The sequence below is a fragment of the Salmo salar genome, chromosome ssa08 (assembly GCF_905237065.1).
Source record: "Salmo salar chromosome ssa08, Ssal_v3.1, whole genome shotgun sequence".
Classification (NCBI taxonomy): Eukaryota; Metazoa; Chordata; class Actinopteri; order Salmoniformes; family Salmonidae; genus Salmo; species Salmo salar.
Window position 1 is genome coordinate 7,943,699 of NC_059449.1, and position 20,836 is coordinate 7,964,534.

A 20,836-nucleotide genomic window follows, 5' to 3' on the forward strand; every position below is an offset into this window, starting at 1 on the left:
AGGGTCAACATAATGGAATGAGGGGTGGGTTTTTAATGAATGTTGGGTTAGTTGGCAAGGTTTTTCCTTTTCCCATTTATACTCCAGTCCAGTTGATGGCGGTAATGCAACGTTAATATTGGATGCCAACCGGAATTAAATTGACTGAAGACGTAGTCTGTCGGAAAACCAAACCAAAAAAAAGTAGTAAACGGAAGTGAACAATATTTTCAAAGTTAGCGTTTTATTGTTGTATTTAGACGTTTATTAACACCCTAGAACTCAACATATGACTCATTTAACGGCACAGCATCACATTCATACCCAAGGTAGTGTTTTATTCGCGTTGGAAACAAGACTTAAATTATAGGTTTTATATAAGGAACGCTAGCTAGCTGTTAACGTTAGCTAATAATGGCTAACTGTATGGTTTTTCACACTCAAATAGCCTCCATCATGGAGGTGCTAGCGAATGCAGCTGTGGCAGATATCTGTAAACTCGTAGACGACGAATATGCAGTGTTTCGTTTGGAAATAACTCAAAGACAGAAAGAAAACGGGGCATTACGGAGGAAACTACAGCAACTGGAACTGAAGGTGGCACGGGAGCGCGCAGAGAGGACAATGACGCGAGGGCGCGTCGTCCCAGGGAGTACGACTACGAGTAGTGTCAATATTCTGGACCGATACAGAGGAATGGCAAGAGGTACATTTAGCAGAAAATAAATAGCTCAGCGCCTGTCACCACGTTCTCCTCTGCACATGTGTTCAGATGTGTTAATTGGGTCATGGTCCGTTTTTTGGCTAGTATGCAATAATTCTCCTGATTACTTAATTTCGCAAAGACACAATATCATATTCTAACCATATTCTTGATTAACTGCATTTCCTATTATTTACTCAATGAAAACATTGTGATGCATGGAACATAATACAGAGATCAATAAATAGTATATCAAGAAGTTATGAGAAGTGTTTCCTTACATCCTCGCCAATTATAGACAGTCTCCAAACTGTCAATAGTGTTCAATATAGCGTTGAGCATTGACAGTAGCAAACATAACCTCCTCTTTATCCCCAATCACTCTCTCAGGTGAAGGACATCTCACTGGAGGCCACAGGATCTCTGTGAAGCCAGCAGGACACAATACATGGAGAGATGACCAACCAATCACTGTTGATGAGGGGAGTGGAACCTCAACCCAGCATGTTATCATGATAGAGGTTAGTGTCATAGTGTTGCATTACAAATTACAGTTACTTTGTACATCAGATGTGGCCCATTTATTTCAGAAAGGCTTCCCTCAGCTATTCACTTGCTTACATGTACATCATAATTTATCTGCCATAGGGGAGCTTGTTAGACTTCCTTACAACATATTTATCAAATTCTACTCATGTACTGGTAATAACCCCCTCTCTCCTTATCAGTCTGCAGATACAGAGGCTGATGGTCCTGAGGTCAAGCTGGAGAGGTCTGAAGGAGAGGTGGACCCACAGCATAGCAGAGACATCCAGACTGGAGCACCCCCTGTAGCCACGGATGACCCCACTACTGCCCCAGTGCAACCCAGGACCCGACGCAGCATCACGGAGGTCAGTGGAATGCCGAACGCCGTACTCAAGTCAGAGACAGACACCGAGACTTTAACGGGGCTGGGGCGACTGGGCTGTCCTCCTGCTCCCCGCTCAGAGTATTTACTTTACGGTAACCCGAGCCCGAGGACGGTTCTATCACATCAGGACACAGGTGACGCGTTACAGACTGGCAATGATCCGTCATGTTCATACGCTACAGAGACCGGGATGATACCTAGTGATATATCTGTGGACTTAGATACACAGACTAATCCAATGAGAGGGGACTGGAACCGGTACAGTAGTAGTGTATACTCTGAAGAGTCCCTAGATAAGAAAGGGGAGGTTATAGTCTTAGATGACATGATTGTGAAAGTGGAGGACGACACTCCTCTGACATGGAATGCAAACGAAACTCACTTAGGACACTCGCAGGGCAACACCAGTGACTTCTTAGACTACAGGGAAAGCTTAGAGACAAATCCAAATGTCGCAACCCACTCCCCTTTACACGCGTTCAGGGATCGCGACCCAGTGTCCACGTCAATGGGGCCTTCCGATTTACACAGCCGCGTTCTTTTTGATCAGGTATTGAACTCCAACGACAGGGCTAGAGCCCAGGCTCAGAGAGGGGGAGCAACATCAGGCAATACAAAAGAGAAACGGTTCCTCTGCAAGTTCTGTCACAAAGGCTTTAGCTGCCTCCAGAAGGTGGAGAGTCACCAGAGGGTCCACACAGGGGAGAAATCCTTCAGCTGTACCCAGTGTGAGAAGAGGTTCTCCCACCAGCACCACCTGAAGAGGCACCAGAGGGTCCACACAGGGGAGAAACCCTACAGCTGTCCCCAGTGTGAGAAGAGGTTCTCCCGCCAGGACCAGCTGAAGATGCACCTGAAGGTCCACACTGGAGAAAGGCCATTCGCTTGTACACACTGCGGGAAAAGGTTCTCAGAGAGGAGCTACCTCAGGACACACCAGCAAAAACACCATTCAACTCTATAACATAGAAAGTAAACATTCCACTCGATAACTTCTGACGTTTAGATCAAACCCTGCATTAAAGACAAAGATGAAGTTTCATTGTTGCCATCATAAAAGATCCACAGATGCATTTGGAATAACAAGAGTAACAGATTTCAGTGTTGAATATTCCTGGGTAGAATATTGCATGCAGACATTGTGTGATATATAAGGCATATTATAAGTCTAAAAAGTCTGTTACATATTGTGTTTCTACTGTGGAGGATATATAATGTTCATAAATGCCTATTTCATTACTTCCATTCAACTACTTAATATTTTTCCCTAAACACTTTTGAGAAGATGAATGCAGTATCAAGTTCATGCATATTTTTTGTTGTGACGTGTGGTTTTCATATGGTGTATTTAAAACTTGTTTATGTTTAATAAACATATAATGGGACTTTTCCTTAAGAATTTTATTCACCCCCCCCCCCCCCCCCTAAGATGGATTGAATTGTCATTTTTAGTCAATGATCTACTCATTAAAATCACCAATGGCCTAATGGGAACATCCCTGAACAATTTACGAATGACGACTGCATCTTTTATGTGTCTGAGTGGTTTAATACATCATCCACAGCTTAACCCTTACGAAAAAAAGATTGCAGTCAGAGTGCAGTATAACTGCAGTATCCTGCAAATACGGCATCCAAAATATATATTTTTTTTACTTCCATCATTTTTGCAAGGTAACTGCAGTTAGAGTGCAGTATAACTTATAATTAACAGTAATTCTGTAATTACTGTGTCCAAAATACCAGTCAACTGCAGTTATTGCACTTTTACTGTAGTTTCAAAACTGAAATCTTTTTTTGTAAGGAAATTAACTTCAGCATGCTTAAATAGATATTTGATGTCTGATTTGTTATTGTTACCAATCTACCAATCACTGCCCTTCTTTGTGAGGCTTTATATAAGCTCCCTGGTCTTTGTAGTTGAATATGTGCTTTACTTGACTCGGAACTTGCAGATGTTGTATGAATTGGGAACAGCGGAAGGTGGAATTATTTAAAAATCATGTCAACCCCTATTATTTCACCAAGTTAGTCCATGTTACAGAGTATGTGATTTGTTCAAGGTCAACTACCCCTTAGAACCAACATCTCCGGTTTTAAATTGCCCATGTCGCATCAATACGAGTCAAACATTAATTATAGTGTCAAAATTGACTACAAAGTGTGAAGTCAGTCTTGTCCAAAACAGAGTTTAGTGAGTGAGCTAGTCACAACTTGTTGGAGAGTTGGGTATGGATTTTTTACTTTCGCCAATGATGCCTAATTGCCCAGAGACAACACGCCCCCAACTGTGGTCCGCCCCCAACCATTTGGACATTTGTTGTTAAGTCTGCATATGGGTGCAGCGCACGCACATTTCGCTCTGCAAATAGGAGTGAAAATGGGCTTCCATAAAAGTTGTTCAACAACCTTGGGCAGATGGCCAGGATATAGATTTCAAATAAAATTGTATTGGTCACAAACATATTTAGCAGTTATTATTGCGGGTGTAGCGAAATGCTTGTTCCTAGCTCCAACAGTGCAGTAGTATCTAACAATACACAAATCTAAAAGTAAAAGAATGGAATTAAGAAAATATATAAATATTAGGACGAGCAATGTTGGAGTGGCATTGACTAAAATACAGTAGAATATGATACAGTATGTACATATGGAGATGAGGAAAGCGGTATGTAAACATTAAATTCACTCGTGTTCCATTATTAACGTGGCCAGTGATTCCATGATTATGTACATAGGGCAGCAAACTCTAAGGTGCAGGGTTGAGTAACCGGGTGGTAGCCGGCTATTGATGGCTATTTAACAGTCTGATGGTCTTGAGATAGAAGCTGTTTTTCCAGTCTCTAGGTCCCAGCTTTGATGTACCTGTACTGAACTCGCCTTCTGGATGGTAGCGGGCACTTCAAAATGACAGAAGTGCTATGGGGCGATACTCATTTAGTTCAGTTCCTTATGCTTTCTTGGGTACGGCAACAATGGTGGACATCTTGAAGTAAGTGGGGGTAGCAGACTGGGATAGGGAGAGATTGAATATGTCCTTAAAACACTCCAGCTAGCTGGTCTGCGCATGCTCTGAGGACGCGGCTAGGGATGCCGTCTGGCCCGGCAGGCTTGCGAGGGTTAACACGCTTAGTCTTACTCACCTCGGCCACGGAGAACGAGAGCCCACAGTCCTTGGGAGCGGGCCGTGTCGGTGGCACTGTGTTATCCTCAAAGCAGGCGAAGAAGGTGTTTAGATTGTCCGGGAGCAAGACGTCGGTATCCGTGACGTGGCTAGTTTTCCCTTTGTAGTCCGTTATTGTCTGTAGACCCTGTCACATATGTCTCGTGTCTGAGCCGTTGAATTGCGACTCAACTTTGTCTCTGTACTGACGTTTTACCCGTTTGATTGCCTTATGGAGGGAATAACTACACTGTTTGTATTCAACCATATTCCCAGTAACCTTGCCATGGTTAAATGTGGTGATTCGTGCTTTCAGTTTGGCGTGAATGCTGCCATCTATCCACGGTTTCTGGTTGGGGTAGGTTTTAATAGTCACAGTGGGAACGTCCCCTATCGATTCCTTAGGAATTCAGTCACCCGGAACATATCCCAGTCCGTGTGATCAAAACAATCTTGACGCATGGATTCCGATTGGTCAGACCAGCGTTGAATAGACCAGGTACTTCCTGTTTGAGTTTCTGCCTATAGGAAGGGAGGAGCAAAATGGAGTCGTGATCTGAAAAATAAAGTTATTAATACGCTACTAGCTAGTGTCGCTGACGATGTTCAAGCTCTACGATGAGAACCGCCTTGTTACTTTTTAGTCGAGACTGTCGATCATATATCTCAGATGGAAATGATAACTATGATTCCAGTTTGTGCTTGATTCTTGAAAAAAAATCATCCCTTGCTAGTTAGTTGTTGCAATACTCTCAACGATTCCTTAACATAGGCATGTCAAAAAGGCAAGTAGCAGTGGTCTAGTGTTTTTCCTAAGCGACTACTACAGTCAATGTATTGATAGAACTTCGGTAGCGTTTTCCTCAAATGTGCTTTGTTAAAATCCCCAGCTACAACAAATGAGGCCTCAGGATATGTGGTTTAAAGTTTGCATAAAGTGAGGGCCGTTGTGGTTTCGGCTTGAGGGGGAAATATACACAGCTGTGACTATAACCGAAAAATCACAAGAATTCTCTTGGGAGGTAATGCAGTTTGCATTTGATTGTGAGGTATTCTAGGTCGGGTGAACAAAATGACTTGTGTTACTGTATGTTATCACAATCACACCATGAGTAGTTCATCATTAAACATACACCACCACCTTTCTTCTTCTCGGAGAGTTCTTTATTCCTGTCTGCGTGATGAACTGAGAACCATGCTGGCTGTATGGACAGGGACAGTATATCCCTAGAGAGCCATGATTCCGTGATACAGAGTATGATACAGTCCCTGATGTCTCTCTGGAAGGAGATCCTCGCCCTGAGCTTGTCTACTTTATTGTCCAGAGACTGAACATGAGCGAGTAATATACCCAGGAAGCAATGGATGGTGTGCACTAGAAGTCAATTCTGAATACCTCTTCTCCACCGGTGCGTCTTTGAGCAGCCACTGTTAAATTGCCCTGGGGGGTACGAACAAAGGATCCAATTCGGGATGCTGGTGATTTACCGCAGCTCTGATATCCAAAAGTTATTTATGGCTGTATGTAATAACACAAAAAAAGATTCTGGGCTAATAATGTAAGAAATAACACACACCAAAAAAATACTGCAAAGTTGCTTCGGAGCTAGAAGCAGAGCTGCCATGTCTGTTGGCGCCATCTGGATTTACATCCAACTAGCTTCTACTTGGGCTGTCAACCGTCAAACCCGAGACTGCTGTGTTGTTGGTAAGTAGCTATGTTTTGTTAATAGCTAGCTACATGTCATTATTTGATAGTGTCCTAGTATCATACAGACATCTTACCTTCCTTGATAGGCTATGTCTGACATGATTGGCAAGGTAGCCCCAGCACCACCAGACAAAATGTTCATAGGTACAGTATCTATCGGCTGTGAATAACAAAAGATGAAAGACAAGTGTAATATTTGCAAATTTTTATATTATTAGCACAACACTGCTTCTACAGTATTAATGATGGTTTATTAGTGAGGCTTGCAAGGCAAGAGTCCCCACTTTAAATCTTTTACATACACTATGTATACAAAAGTATGTTGACACCCCTTCAAATTAATGGATTCGGCTATTTCAGCCAAACCCGTTGCTGACAGGTGTATAAAATCGAGCACACAGCTACGCAATCTCCATAGACAAGCATTGGTAGTAGGAGGGCCTCACTGACTTTCAACGTGACACAGTCATAGGATGCCACCTTTCCAACAAGTCAGTTTGCAAAATTTCTTCCCTGCTAGAGCTGCCCCAGGCAACTGTAAGTGCTATTATTGTCAAGTGGAAACTTCTAGGAGCCACAATGGCTCTGCTGCGAAGTGGTAGGCCACACAAGCTCACAAAAACGGGAGCGCCGAGTGCTGAAACGCGTAGCAAGTAAAAATCGTCTGTCCTCGGTTGCAACATTCACTACCGAGTTCCAAACTTCCTCTGGAAGCAACGTCAGCACCTAGAGCTGTTCGTCGAGAGCTTCATGAAATGGGTTACCATGGCCGAGCAGCCGCACACAAGCCTAAGATCACCATACGCAATGCCAAGCATCGGCTGGAGTGGTGAAAAGCTCGCTGCCATTGGACTCTGGAGTGTTGGAAATGCGTTCTCTGGAGTGATGAATCACGATTCACCATCTGGCAATCCGACGGACGAATCTGGGTTTGGCGGATGCCAAGAGAACGCTACCTGCCCCAACGCATAGTGCCAACTGGAAAATTTGGTGGAGATGGAATAATGGTCTGGGGCTGTTTTTCATGGTTCGGGCTAGGCCCCTTAGTTCCAGTGAAGGGAAATCTTAACGCTTTAGCATACAATGACATTCTAGACAATTCTGTGCTTCCAACTTTGTGGCAACAGTTTGCGGAAAGCCCTTTCCTGTTTCAGCATGACAATGTCCCCATGCACAAAGCGAGGTCGATACAGAAATGGTTCGTCGAGATCGGTGTGGAAGAACTTGACTGGCCTGCCCAGAGCCCTGATCTCAACCCCATTGAACACCTTTGGGATGAATTGGAGTCCAAATCGCCCAACATCAGTGCCTGACTTCACTAATGCACTTGTGGCTGAATGGAAGAAATTCCACGCAGCAATGTTACAACATCTAGTGGATAGCTTTCCCAGAAGAGTGGGGGCTGTTATTGCTGCAATGGGGGACCAACTCCATATTAATGCCCAAGGTTTTGGAACGAGTGTTTGACGACCAGGTGTTCACATACTTTTGGTAATGTAGTGTATTTAAATGTGTAATTCGCACTCTGACCTGATAAAGGCAGCAATACAGCGTCTAGTCTGCTGGAAACGCACAAGAAGAAGAGTGTAAACGGAAGTAAACAATGACAAAGAACAACTTCCACGTCAGCGTTTTTATTGTTGTTATTTAGACGTTTATTAACACGATGGAACTAAAAATATGACTAATTTAACTGCACAGCATCACATACTTACCCAATGTTGTATTTAATTCGCGTTGAAGACAGGACTTGGTTGATAGACGTTATTTAGGTAACGCTAGCTAGCTAGTTGCTAACGTTAGCTAAAAGTAACAATGGCTAACTGTATGGTTTTCCACACTCAAATAGCCTCCATCATGGAGGTGTTAGCGAATTCAGCCGTGGCAGATATTTGTAAACTCGTAGACGACGACTATGCAGTGTTTCGTTTGGAAATAACTCAAAGCCAGAAAGAAAACAGGGCATTGCGGAGGAAACTACAGCTAATGGAACTGAAGGTGGCACGGGAGCGCGCAGAGAGGACAATCCGAGAGCGCGCCCTCGCCAGTCGTCCCAGTGGTGTTAAGATCCTCGACGGATACAGAGGAATGGCAAGAGGTAACATTTTTTTTAGAAGGCGGATGCTGCGGGGCCTATCGCCCCGTTCTACTCTGCGTATGTGTTGTCCAGAATTGGGTCATGGACAGTTTTTGGATAGTATGCAATACTAACCCCATCTTGCACAACTTTATTTTACCTTTGTTTTACTAGGCAGACCAATTAAGAACAAATGATTATTGCACAAAGACAAGATCATATTCTAAGTAGATTATTGATAAACTGAATGTTGAATTATCATACTCAAAAAGAATGTGATGCATGGAACAATCAATCACTAAATAGTATATCAAGAAGTTATGAGAAGTGTAACCTTATCCTTGCCAATTGTAGACAATGTCAATAGTGTACAATATAGTGTTGAGTATTGACAGTACCTAACTTAAGCACCCCTTTTCCCCCAATAATTTTCTCAGGTGAAGGACATCTCACTGGTGTGGTCTCCAGTGAGAGCTTTGCGAAGCCATCAGGACACAACACGTGGAGAGATGACCAACCCGTAGCTGTTGATGAGGGGAGTGGAACCTCAACCCAGCATGTTATCGTGATTGAGGTTGGTGTCATACAGTGGCTTGCGAAAGTATTCACCCCCCTTGGCATTTTTCATATTTTGTTGCCTTACAACCTGGAGTTAAAATAGATTTTTGGGGGGGTTTGTATCATTTGATTTACACAAGATGCAACATATTTTGTGAAATAATACAAAAAAACTTAACTTGAGCATGCATAACTATTCACCCCCCCAAAGTCAATACTTTGTAGAGCCACCTTTTGCAGTAATTACAGTTGCAAGTCTTTTGGGGTATGTCTTGAAAGCTTGGCACATCTAGCCACTGGGATTTTTGCCCATTCTTCAAGGCAAAACTGCTCCAGCTCCTTCAAGTTGGATGGGTTCCGCTGGTGTACAGCAATCTTTAAGTCATACCACAGATTCTCAATTGGATTGAGGTCTGGGCTTTGACTAGGCCATTCCAAGACATTTAAATGTTTCCCTTTAACCACTTGAGTGTTGCTTTAGCAGTATGCTTAGGGTCATTGTCCTGCTGGAAGGTGAACCTCCGTCCCAGTCTTAAATCTCTGGAAGACAGAAACAGGTTTCCCTCAAGAATTTCCCTGTATTTAGTGCCATCCATCATTCCTTCAATTCTGACCAGTTTCCCAGTCCCTGCCGATGGAAAAACATCCCCACAGCATGATGCTGCCACCACGCTTCACTGTCGGGATGGGTTCTCGGGGTGATGAGAGGTGTTGGGTTTGCGCCAGACATAGCGTTTTCCTTGATGGCCAAAAAGCTACATTTTTGTCTCATCTGACTAGAGTACCTTCTTCCATATGTTTGGGGAGTCTCCCACATGCCTTTTGGCGAACATATTGTATTTTTCTTTAAGCAATGGCTTTTTTTCTGGCCACGCTTCCATAAAGCCCAGCTATGTGGAGTGTACGGCTTAAAGTGGTCCTATGGACAGATACTCCTATCTCCGTTGTGGAGCTTTGCAGCTTCTTCAGGGTTATCTTTGGTCTCTATGTTGCCTCTCTGATTAATGCCCTCCTTGCCTGGTCTGTGAGTTTTGGTGGGCGGCCCTCTCTTGGCAGGTTTGTTGTGGTGCCATATTCTTTACATTTTTTAATAATGGATTTAATGGTGCTCCGTGGGATGTTCAAAGTTTCTGATATTTTTTCATAACCCAACCCTGATCTGTACTTCTCCACAACTTTGTCCCTGACCTATTTGGAGAGCTCCTTGTTCTTCATAGTGCCGCTTTCTTGGTGGTGCCCCTTGCTTGGTGGTGTTGCAGACTCTGGGGCCTTTCAGAACAGGTGTATATATACTGAGATCATGTGACAGATCATGTGGCCCTTAGATTGCACACGTGGACTTTATTTAACTAATTATGTGACTAGTGAAGGTAATTGGTTGCACCAGATCTTATTTAGGGGCTTCATAGCAAAGGGGGTGAATACATATGTACGCACCACTTTTCCGTTTTTTTGTAATTTTTTTAAATTTTTTGAAAACAAGTTTTTTTTTCATTTCACTTCACCAATTTGGAATATTTTGTGTATGTCCATTACATGAAATCCAAATAAAAATCCATTTAAATTACAGGTTGGGTTGTAATGAAACAAAATAGGAAAAACACCAAGGGGGTGAATACTTTTGCAAGGCACTGTAGTGTAACATTAAAAAGTTACAGTACATCAAGTTTGGCCCATTTATTTCAGAAAGGCTACGCATAGCTATTCATTTGCTTACATGTACATCCTAATTTATCTGCCATAGGGGAGCTTGTTAAGACGGCGCCAAAGAGGATGGCTGACGTTTTACATGCTCCTGACCAATTGTGCTATTTTGTTAGTTTTTTTGTGTTGTTTAACTTATTTTGTACATAATGTTGCTGGTACCATCTCTTATGACCAAAAATAACGTCTGGACATCAGAACAGCGATTACTCACCACGAACTGGAAGAAGCTTTTTCCTTTAACGAGTCCAATGAGAAGGACATACTGCTCTCCTGGGAACTGGCCCAAATCCCAGTCATTTGCGTGAAGAAAAGACGGAGGAAAAGAGAACGCAGATCAGGCTGCCTTCTGAGAATCCGTAGGCGAGCGAGTAAACTGCCATCCATTCTACTTGCTAACATGCAATCATTGGAAAATAAAATTGATGACCTACGATTACCCTACCAATGGGACATTAAGAACTGCAATATCTTAAGTTTCACCGAGTCGTGGCTGAACGACGTCACAGATAACAGAGCTGACGGGATTTTCCATGCACCGGCAGAACAGAGAAGCTACGTCTGGTAAGACGAAGGCTTGGGTGTGTGTCTTTGTCAATAACAGCTGGTGCGCAATGTGTAATATTAAAGAAGTCTCGAGGTATTGCTCGCCTGAGGTAGAGTACCCTATGATAAGCTGTAGACCACACTATCTACCAAGAGAGTTCTCATCTATATTATTCGTAGCCATCTATTTACCACCACAGACCGATGCTGGCACTAAGACCGCACTCAACCAACTCTATAAGGCCATAAGCAAATAAGAAATGGTGCTCCTAGTGGCCGGGGACTTTAATGCAGGCAAACTTAAATCCGTTTTACCACATTTTTACCAGCATGTCACGTGCAACCAGAGGGAAAAAAAACAATAGACCACCTTTACTCCACACACAGAGATGCATAAAAAAACTCCCTCGCCCTCCATTTGGCAAATCTGACCATAATTCTATCCTCCTGATTCTTGCTTACAAGCAAAAACTAAAGCAGGAAGTACCCGTGACTTGCTCAAAGGGGTCAGATGACGCGGATGCTACGCTACAGCACTGTTTTGCTAGCACAGACTGGAATTTGTTCTGGGATTCATCCAATGGCATTGAGGAGTATACAGTACCACCACCACCTGAGTCATCGGCTTCATCAATAAGTGCATTGTCCCCTGGGTGACCGTACGTACATATCCCAACCAGAAGTCATGGATTACAGGCAACATCCACATCGAGCTAAAAGATAGAGCTGCCACTTTCAAGGAGCGGGACACTAATCCGGACGCTTATAAGAAATCCCGCTATGCCCTCAGATGACCCATCAAACAAGCAAAGCATCAATACAGGATTAAGATTGAATCCTACTACACCGGATCTGACGCTCGTCGGATGTGGCAGGGCTTGCAAACTATTACGGACTACAAAGGGAAACCCAGACGCGAGCTGCCCAGTTACGCAAGCCTACCAGACAAGCTAAATGCCTTTTATGCTCGCTTTGAGGTAAGCTCTCGGTAGCTGATGTGAGCAAGACCTTTAAACAGGTCAACATTCACAAAGCCGCGGGGGGCCAAATGGATTACCAGGATGTGTACTCCAAGCATGCGCGGACCAACTGGCAAGTGTCTTCACTGACATTTTTAACCTCTCCCTGACCGAGTCTGTAATAGCTACATGTTTCAAATAGACCACCATAGTCCCTGTGCCCAAGGAAGCAAAAGTAACCTGGCTAAATGATTACTGCCCCGTAGCACTCACGTCGGTAGCCATGAAGTGCTTTGAAACGCTGGTCATGGCTCACATCAACAGCATCCTCCCGGATACCCTAGACCCACTCCAATTCTCATACCGCCCCAACAGATCCACAGATGACGCAATCTCAATTGCACTCCACACTGCCCTTTCCCACCTGGACAAAAGGAACACCTATGTGAGAATGCTGTTAATTGACTACAGCTCAGCATTCAACACCAGTGCCCATGAAGCTCATCACCCTGGGACTAAACACCTCCCTCTGCAACAACACGTCTGCCACCTGATCCTCAACACTGGGGCCCCTCAGGGGTGTTTTGTCCCCTCCTGTACTCCCTGTTCACCCACGACTGCGTGGCCAAACAACTCCAACACCACCATTAAGTTTGCTGACGACACAACAGTGGTAGGCCTGATCACCGACAAGGAAGAGACAGCCTATAGGGAGGAGGTCAGAGAACTGGCAGTGTGGTGCCAGGACATCAACCTCAATGTGACCAAGACAAAGGAGCTGATCGTGGACTACAGGAAAAGACGGGCCGAACAGGCCCCCATTAACATCAACGGGGCTGTAGTGGTGCGGGTCGAGAGTTTCAAGTTCCTTGGTGTCCACATCCCCAACGAACTGTACATCGCTGGGGCCAAGCTTCCTGCAGTCCAGGACCTATATAATAGGCGGTGCCAGAAGAAAGCCCATAAAATTGTCAGAGACTCCAGTCACCCAGGTCAGACTGTTTTCTCTGCTACCGTACGGCAAGCGGTACCGGAGCGCCAAGTCTAGGACCAAAAGGCTCCTTAACAGCTTCTACCGCCCAAGCCATAAGACTGCTGAGTACTTCCGGGTCACGGAATTTCACCATTTTTCAAAATAAAAAGTCCCCCACATAAGTGTCAACCTGTATTTATTCATGTAATGAATTGTCTAAACATTAACAGTGTTTCATATTTGTGCATATTCAGGTGACATTAAATGTGGATTTTAAAACAATCTATATAAGGAGTTATTCAATGGGGGACTGAGGTCTATATGCACAGCAACACTTTTTACTCCACGCACTCCATTGGTCCCAATGCAATACACTGTAGGCCTATACATTACATATTGGCTTATAGAGAAAGAAACTATTCTATGTGCAGAGGTAAACATGGGGTTGGGAGTACAAACCTATATACACACTAAAATATCAGCACAACAAAATAAACAAAAAACTAATTAATTTACAATTTAAATGTAATTAACATTAACCAGGCTCTAGGTACACAGTCACCAATTTTATAAAATGTGTCAGTTAAAATTCATGGTCAAACACACCCTAGGACACATTCATTCATTTCAGTCCCCCATTTCATAAAATGTTTTGGCAGAGACAATGAATGTAAGACACTTTATGATACATTCATTCGTTACAATCCCTCAGAATAAATCCACTGAATTAGTGATGGGAACCCCAAAATATAATTCCCCCCCGATATTGATATTGGTTCGTAGAAAATACTTAAACTGTGATTGTTCAGACAACTGCCTGTGGATTGCCCATGTGGCCAGGTGTGTTCTGGTGGTATAAACCTACCTAACCAGATTGAATACAATGGGAAGCCCATCCACAATTGACGGTCCATCAGCAGACAATTAAGTAGGCTAAGCAACCTGTTTTTGTTTTATTGTTCATTTTTTAAAGTATGCTAGGCAGTGTTCATGCAGGAACAGTCACTCTTTTTTAGAGAATAGTGTAGGTTAAAAGGAAAAATAAACCAATATCATGAAATGCCTTGCTCAAATCGGTATCAAATGGTATTGATGGTACCTGATATTATATACAATTATAGATATTGGTGCCCTCCACTATATGATTTCCTCATCTGATAAATCTCTACCACAACTTTCTGTCTCTAAGTGATAGTACGCACCGCTGACACTCTTGGATGCATCTTTATCCTCAAAAGTGTGTCCATTTTGCATATGAAGTTGGCAGTCTTCTCTGAGCAGTTGACATTCCCTCATTTAAACTCTCTACAGGCAATAGGTTTTGTAGCTGAGCCTCATATACATTCTCTGTTTGTACCATTTTGTTTAATTTCACCTTGTTGTCACCAGCAATAGAATGTATAAATATTACCTCTATTATTGTAACACATATTCCTACCATTTGACACTACGTTTGGTGACAATGGGTTTTCCAATTCGCCATTGCAAAGTTTTGGCAACTTCCTCCCAAAATTGGAAGTCAAATGTTTCATTATGCTGCATAACATAATGTATTGCCATTGAAATAGCATGATAATCCAAAAATGTATTTTATAAAAAACATTTTTTTTAAATGGAGTGATTCTTAACTTTCTGATCCTCCCCAACATCCCTGCCACCCTCATACAGTTTGTTTCAGATTTGGTGGTTCAACAGCATTATTTTAATTTATCATCTGTTGTGTCAAGTTATTCAGATCTATGCATTTATCAGTACGGTCCGCTCCACAGTTAACTATCACAACAGACAACGGTGTCACTATCAGTACAGTCAACTCCTACTATTGCACTTGGTCCACCCTCCACATGTACAGTATATTGCATTTTTTGGACAAATAAAACATCTGAAGAAGCCTTTGACTTGCCTCCCAAAGTGCCACCATACACAGCACAGCCATTAGTTAGACAGCACAAACATGTTTACATCAGCAAGAGCAGGGTAGGCCAGGGCAGGCCATGCACTTCGTATAGCCTATTATAAACTGGGTGGTTCGAGCCCTGAATGCTGATTGGCTGAAAGTCATGGTATACCATTGGTATGACGAAACATTTATCTTTACTGTTCTAATGACGTTGGTAACCAGTTTATAATAGCAATAAGGCACCTCGGGGGTTTGTGATAAATGGCCAATATACCACGGCTAAGGGCTGTGTCCTAGCATTCCGCGTTGTGTCGTGGATAAGAACAGCCCTTAGCCGTAGTATATTGGTCATATACCACCCCCTCCATATACCACACCCCCTGCAGTTTATCAAGTTCATGCACATTGTTTGTTGAGACATGTGCATGTGTGGTTTTCATATGGTGTATTTAAAACTTGATCTCACCCTATTCTGCATATACACTTAAATATACCTACGCATACCCACAAACAAACACCTACTGTACACGTCAAAATAGTTTAGTCAGGCCTGTCTGATATTTTACTTATCATAGCTGACTATATACCCACACCATATTTACTGTATGTCCACCATGATGGGTTTAACAACAATGAAATCATTCTGTAAATACAGTATAGGACTCAAACGTAGTGGGGATGGGTAAAGACTCCATGTTTTAACGTGTGTTTATCTGTGTGTATGTACCTGAGGGAGTGTATGTCTGTGTAATCTGTATCACCTGTCTCTTCCAGGAGGAGGAGTGTCCAGAGGTGCTGCCGGTGAAGGATGAGGGGTGTGAGAAGGGTCTGGGGAACCCTGAGGGGACCATGGTCATGGAGGACAACCAGACTACACCTCCTCCTGAACCCACAGAGGAACCAGCTGAGCAGCACAGGACCACACACAGTCACACTGAGGTGAGTCCACTGTAAACTACTGTCTGAATGGTATTAGGTCAGGGCCCGTATCCACAAAGCCTCTCAGAGCAGAAGTGCTGATCTAGGATCAGTTTTGCCTTTTAGATCTTAATGAATAAAACTATATAGACAGGTGGGGACCTTATCCTAGATCAGCACTCTTACTCTTAGATGCTTTGAGGATACGGGCCCAGTCTTGATTCATTTTGTCTTAAGTGTGGGACCATGTCTTTGAATTATCAAACCATTAAAGCGTTTCAAGTAATCAAATCAACTAACATGTTTGCATAGTACTCATAGCAACCCCTCATTCTTGATCCAACATCCTCTCAATCTGTATCTCTTACAGTCAGTAGACATGGAGGATGGGAAGCCTGATCTGCTGCTAGTCAAAGAGGAGACAATAGAAGACGAACCAGAGAGCATTGATTTGCTGAGTGGAGTAAAGATGGGGGAGCAAGGTTAGGGAGAAATACATATAGCCTACATACAGTAATAGATCTTCAATGTGAATAGTAATACATATAGCCTTCATACAGTAATAGATCTTCAATGTGAATAGTGATGCACCTGGCTATGATTTTGTCTTCATTCATAAAATGAAATCAATTCAACTTATGTTTACATACAAAAACACATTATAATGTATGAACTTGACCAGATAATTGACAAAAAAATCTCCATATGTAGAGTTCTCTGTCATGTTTATTTTCTAACCTGTTTCTGCAGGTGGTTGGCTGGAGGATGACAGAGGAGACTGGGCGACCATCTTGGATTCACAGACCCAGACGGATGCAGCTAAGGCCCCGCGGGACAACATAGTGGAGGTCAGTGGATGGGACAGCGTCCTCAACTCTGGGCTGGGGAACAACACTGTTAACCACAACCAGAAACAGACAGTCGAACACAAAACCACGTGTGAACTTAGTCTCCATGACAACAGACTGGCTGAGACTAGGGTGAGGCGTAGATTTGGTCTGCAGAGACGGGGAGGTGTCTCTATTCGGCAGGAGAGAACAGATACAGACTCTGCTAGTGATGCTCCTTCCTGCTCCTATAGTTGTGATTCAGAGAGACTGATGGCACCTCAGGTTAACCCCCTAACAGGTGCTGCCTTCAGCCTGCCTTCTATAGCATCTATCAACTGGAACGTGGACCCTGTGACAACACAGACACTCCCTGGCTTTCATCCTCCTCACACTCTCCTAATGTTAAACCAGAACTCAGACGATGCCAGTGCCTCAACACTAAATGGCTACACAAGCCCATTGACAAATGACAGTAGTAGTGACGCTGTCAGTAGATCCGGTGACAAGGAGAAGCGCTTCTCGTATTCGTTCTGTGGGAAAGCCTTCAATTTCCCCAAACAGGTGCAGCTCGACCAGAGGATGCACATGGGGGAGAAATCGTTCGGCTGCCACCTGTGCCATGCCAGTTTCTCCCGCTCGTTCAACCTGAAGAGGCACCAGAGGGTCCACACAGGGGAGAAAACCTACAGCTGCCCCCAGTGTGAGAAGCGGTTCTCCCACCAGCACCACCTGAAGAGGCACCAGAGGGTCCACACAGGGGAGAAATCCTACAGCTGCCCCAGTGTGAGAAGAGGTTCTCCCACCAGTACCATCTGAAGATGCATCTTAAGGTCCATACGGGAGAATGTTTGCCTGTACTCACTGCAGGAAGAGGTTCTCCGAGAGGAGCTACCTCAGGATACACCAGCAGAAAATGCACACAGCCCATGTATAGTGTAGTGACATGTAGTAGTACTAGTTTGTTTGTTTGTAGTTAATTCTGTTGGTTTTGGATGTATTAGGGAACTGGATGAGGTGAACTGAGGAAAGAATGAGTATGATGACATAAACCCCACTGATCTCATGAGCCTTATTAATACATACACCAGTCCTTATTCCCAGTCCCCTCATCACTAACTGCAATGACTGCCTTTTTCCCTGGATACCCTCGCTCCCCTCAAAACCTGCTCAGTCTCCTTCACCCACACTGCTCCCTGGTACACCCCCAAGCTACGGCAGTTAAAAGCCAGTGGACATCTGCAAGAGGACTGGTCTAGTAGTTCATTCCTCAAGCATACACAGATCACCTGTTAAAATAGAAGAACACCCTCTCAGATGCAAGAACATCTTACTACTCTGACCTCATCAACTCTGGTAAAAACGACCCAAAAGTCCTTTTCTCCACAGCGAACTGCCTACTTTAGCATCCTGACAACTTCCCTGCAGACTCTTCCCCCAAACAGTGCAACAAGTTCCTGAAAATCCATGACATTCACCAACACCTACTTACCATGCACAGTACAACCTCAGCATCACCATAGATAGTTTTTACGGTCCCTCTGTCAACACAAGTCAAAAGCCTTGTGGTCACTTTGGACCGAAACCCTCATCCATGCCCTCGTCACTTCCCGTTTGGACTATTGCAACACTCTCCCTCCCAAACTCACCAACAGACTTCAACTGGTCCAGAACTATGCTGCCAGAATCCTCACCCAGATCAACCGATCACATTATACTAATCCTCATCAATCTACACTGGATCCCTGTGCAATCCCGTATTAACTTTAAGGCACTCCTCCTCATCTACAAAGCCCCCCACAACCTGGCACCCACCCACCTCTCTGACCTTCACCCAGCACATGCCCCCTCTGCTCCTCCTCTTTCCATGTCACCCCCCCATTCACAGGTCGAATAGGGGGTGCTTATATTTGTCCTGTTTCACTGCATGTATTAGTGGTTAGCCAGTGTGAAATGGAAATGTGTTTTTTAAATATCCCAAAGCCCTCAGACACCCTGGAAGAATGTCACGGGCAGGGATCAGCCATTGACGGCGATACTGGAGCAATCCGGGTTAAGCGCCTCGCTCATGGGCACATTGACAGATTTTTAATCTAGTCTGCTCAAGGGTTGGAACCAGCGACATATGCTGTAACTGGCCCAATTCTCTTAAGCGCTAGGCTACCTGCCGCCTCTCCATCATGGTTGCCTGAACCTTCAACTGCTCTGCCCCAGGCTCTGGAATGCACTCCCCCCAAACATACAACATGCAGATGCAGTCATCTCATTCAAAAACATCCTAAAAACACACCTCTTCAAGGATGCCTATAGCCTATCATTGACTCTGTCCTACCTAACCCCCCCCCCCCCGTGTCTTCTCAGTATACCTACAGTACCTTCAGAAAGTATTCAGTTCACACCCCTTGACTTTTTCCACATGTTGTTGTGTTACAGGATTAAATAGATAATTTACAGTGCCTTGCAAAAGTATTCGTCCCCCTTGGTGTTTTTCCTATTTTGTTGCTTTACAACCTGAAATTTAAATGGATTTTTATTTGGATTTCATGTAATGGACATACACAAAATGCTCCAAATTGGTGAAGTGAAATGAATTAAATAACTTCTTTCAAAAAATTCGAAAAAATGCTAAAACGGAGAAGTGGTGCATGCATATGTATTCACTCCTTTTGCTATGAAGCCCCTAAATAAGATCTGGTGCAACCAATTACCTTCACTGGTCACATAATTAGTTAAATAAAGTCCACCTGTGTGCAATCTAAGGGTCACATGATCTGTCACATGATCTCAGTGTATATATACACATCTGTTCTGAAAGTCCCCAGAGTCTGCAACACCACCAAGCAATTGGCACTATGAAGACCAAGGAGCTCTCCAAACAGGTCAGGGACAAAGTTGTGAAGAAGTACAGATCAGGGTTGGGTTATGAAAAAATATCAGAAACTTTGAACATCCACGGAGCACCATTAAATCCATTGTTAAAAAATGGAAAGAATATGGCACCACAACAAACCTGCCAAGATAGGGCCGCCCACCAAAACTCACAGACCAGGCAAGGAGGGCATTAATCAGAGAGGCAACAAAGAGACCAAAGATAACCCTGAAGGAGCTGCAAAGCTCCAGAGCGGAGATTGGAGTATCTGTCCATAGGACCACTTTAAGCCGTACACTCCACAGAGCTGGGCTTTACGGAAGACTGGCCAGAAAAAAGCCATTGCTTAAAGAAAAAAATAAGCAAACATGTTTGGTGTTTGCCAAAAGGCATGTGGGAGACTCCCCAAACATATGGAAGTAGGTACTCGGGTCAGATGAGACTAAAATGTAGCTTTTTGGCCATCAAGGAAAACGCTATGTCTGGCGCAAATCCAACACCTCTCATCACCCCGAGAACCCCATCCCGACAGAGAAGCATGGTGGTGGCAGCATCATGCTGTGGGGATGTTTTTCCATCGGCAGGAACTGGGAAACTGGTCAGAATTGAAGGAATGATGGATGGCGCTAAATACAGGGAAATTCTTGAGGGAAACCTGTTTCTGTCTTCCAGAGATTTGAGACTGGGACGGAGGTTCACCTTCCAGCAGGACAATGACCCTAAGCATACTGCTAAAGCAACACTCGAGTGGTTTAAGGGGAAACATTTAAATGTCTTGGAATGGCCTAGTCAAAGCCCAGACCTCAATCCAACTGAGAATCTGTGGTATGACTTAAAGATTGCTGTACACCAGCGGAACCCATCCAACTTGAAGGAGCTGGAGCAGTTTTGTCTTGAAGAATGGGCAAAAATCCCAGTAGCTAGATGTGACAAGCTTATAGAGACATACCCCAAGAGACTTGCAGCTGTAATTGCTGCAAAAGGTGGCGCTACAAAATATTGACTTTTGGGGGGTGAATAGTTATGCACGCTGTCT

General features: G+C 43.8%; 3 protein-coding genes across 5 annotated transcripts in view; all 3 read left to right on the forward strand.

Moving 5' to 3' along the window:
• The window catches only part of LOC106610040 (oocyte zinc finger protein XlCOF7.1-like), a 268,532-nt gene that overhangs the window by 224,304 nt on the left and 23,392 nt on the right, over positions 1-20,836 (forward strand). The window lies entirely within an intron of this gene.
• LOC123744267 (zinc finger protein 354C-like) lies at positions 167-2,980 on the forward strand. The gene is made up of 3 exons (XM_045723187.1): positions 167-685; positions 1,073-1,203; positions 1,411-2,980. The coding sequence occupies exons 1-3, from the start codon at positions 394-396 to the stop codon at positions 2,557-2,559; spliced, it is 1,572 nt and encodes a 523-aa protein (XP_045579143.1). The 5' UTR covers positions 167-393; the 3' UTR covers positions 2,560-2,980.
• On the forward strand, positions 8,285-19,281 carry LOC106610037 (oocyte zinc finger protein XlCOF7.1). The gene is made up of 5 exons (XM_014209154.2): positions 8,285-8,567; positions 8,984-9,120; positions 15,961-16,125; positions 16,475-16,586; positions 16,855-19,281. Exons 1-5 carry the CDS (start codon positions 8,285-8,287, stop codon positions 17,748-17,750), a joined length of 1,593 nt encoding a protein of 530 aa, XP_014064629.2. The 3' UTR covers positions 17,751-19,281.

Coding starts and splice junctions, on each gene's coding strand:
- LOC123744267 (XM_045723187.1), top strand. CDS start 394: ATGGCTAACTGTATGGTTTTTCACACTCAAATAGCCTCCATCATGGAG. Junction 686..1,072: donor ATACAGAGGAATGGCAAGAG/GTACATTTAGCA, acceptor TCACTCTCTCAG/GTGAAGGACATCTCACTGGA. Junction 1,204..1,410: donor AGCATGTTATCATGATAGAG/GTTAGTGTCATA, acceptor TCTCCTTATCAG/TCTGCAGATACAGAGGCTGA.
- LOC106610037 (XM_014209154.2), top strand. CDS start 8,285: ATGGCTAACTGTATGGTTTTCCACACTCAAATAGCCTCCATCATGGAG. Junction 16,126..16,474: donor CCACACACAGTCACACTGAG/GTGAGTCCACTG, acceptor TATCTCTTACAG/TCAGTAGACATGGAGGATGG. Junction 16,587..16,854: donor AGTAAAGATGGGGGAGCAAG/GTTAGGGAGAAA, acceptor CTGTTTCTGCAG/GTGGTTGGCTGGAGGATGAC.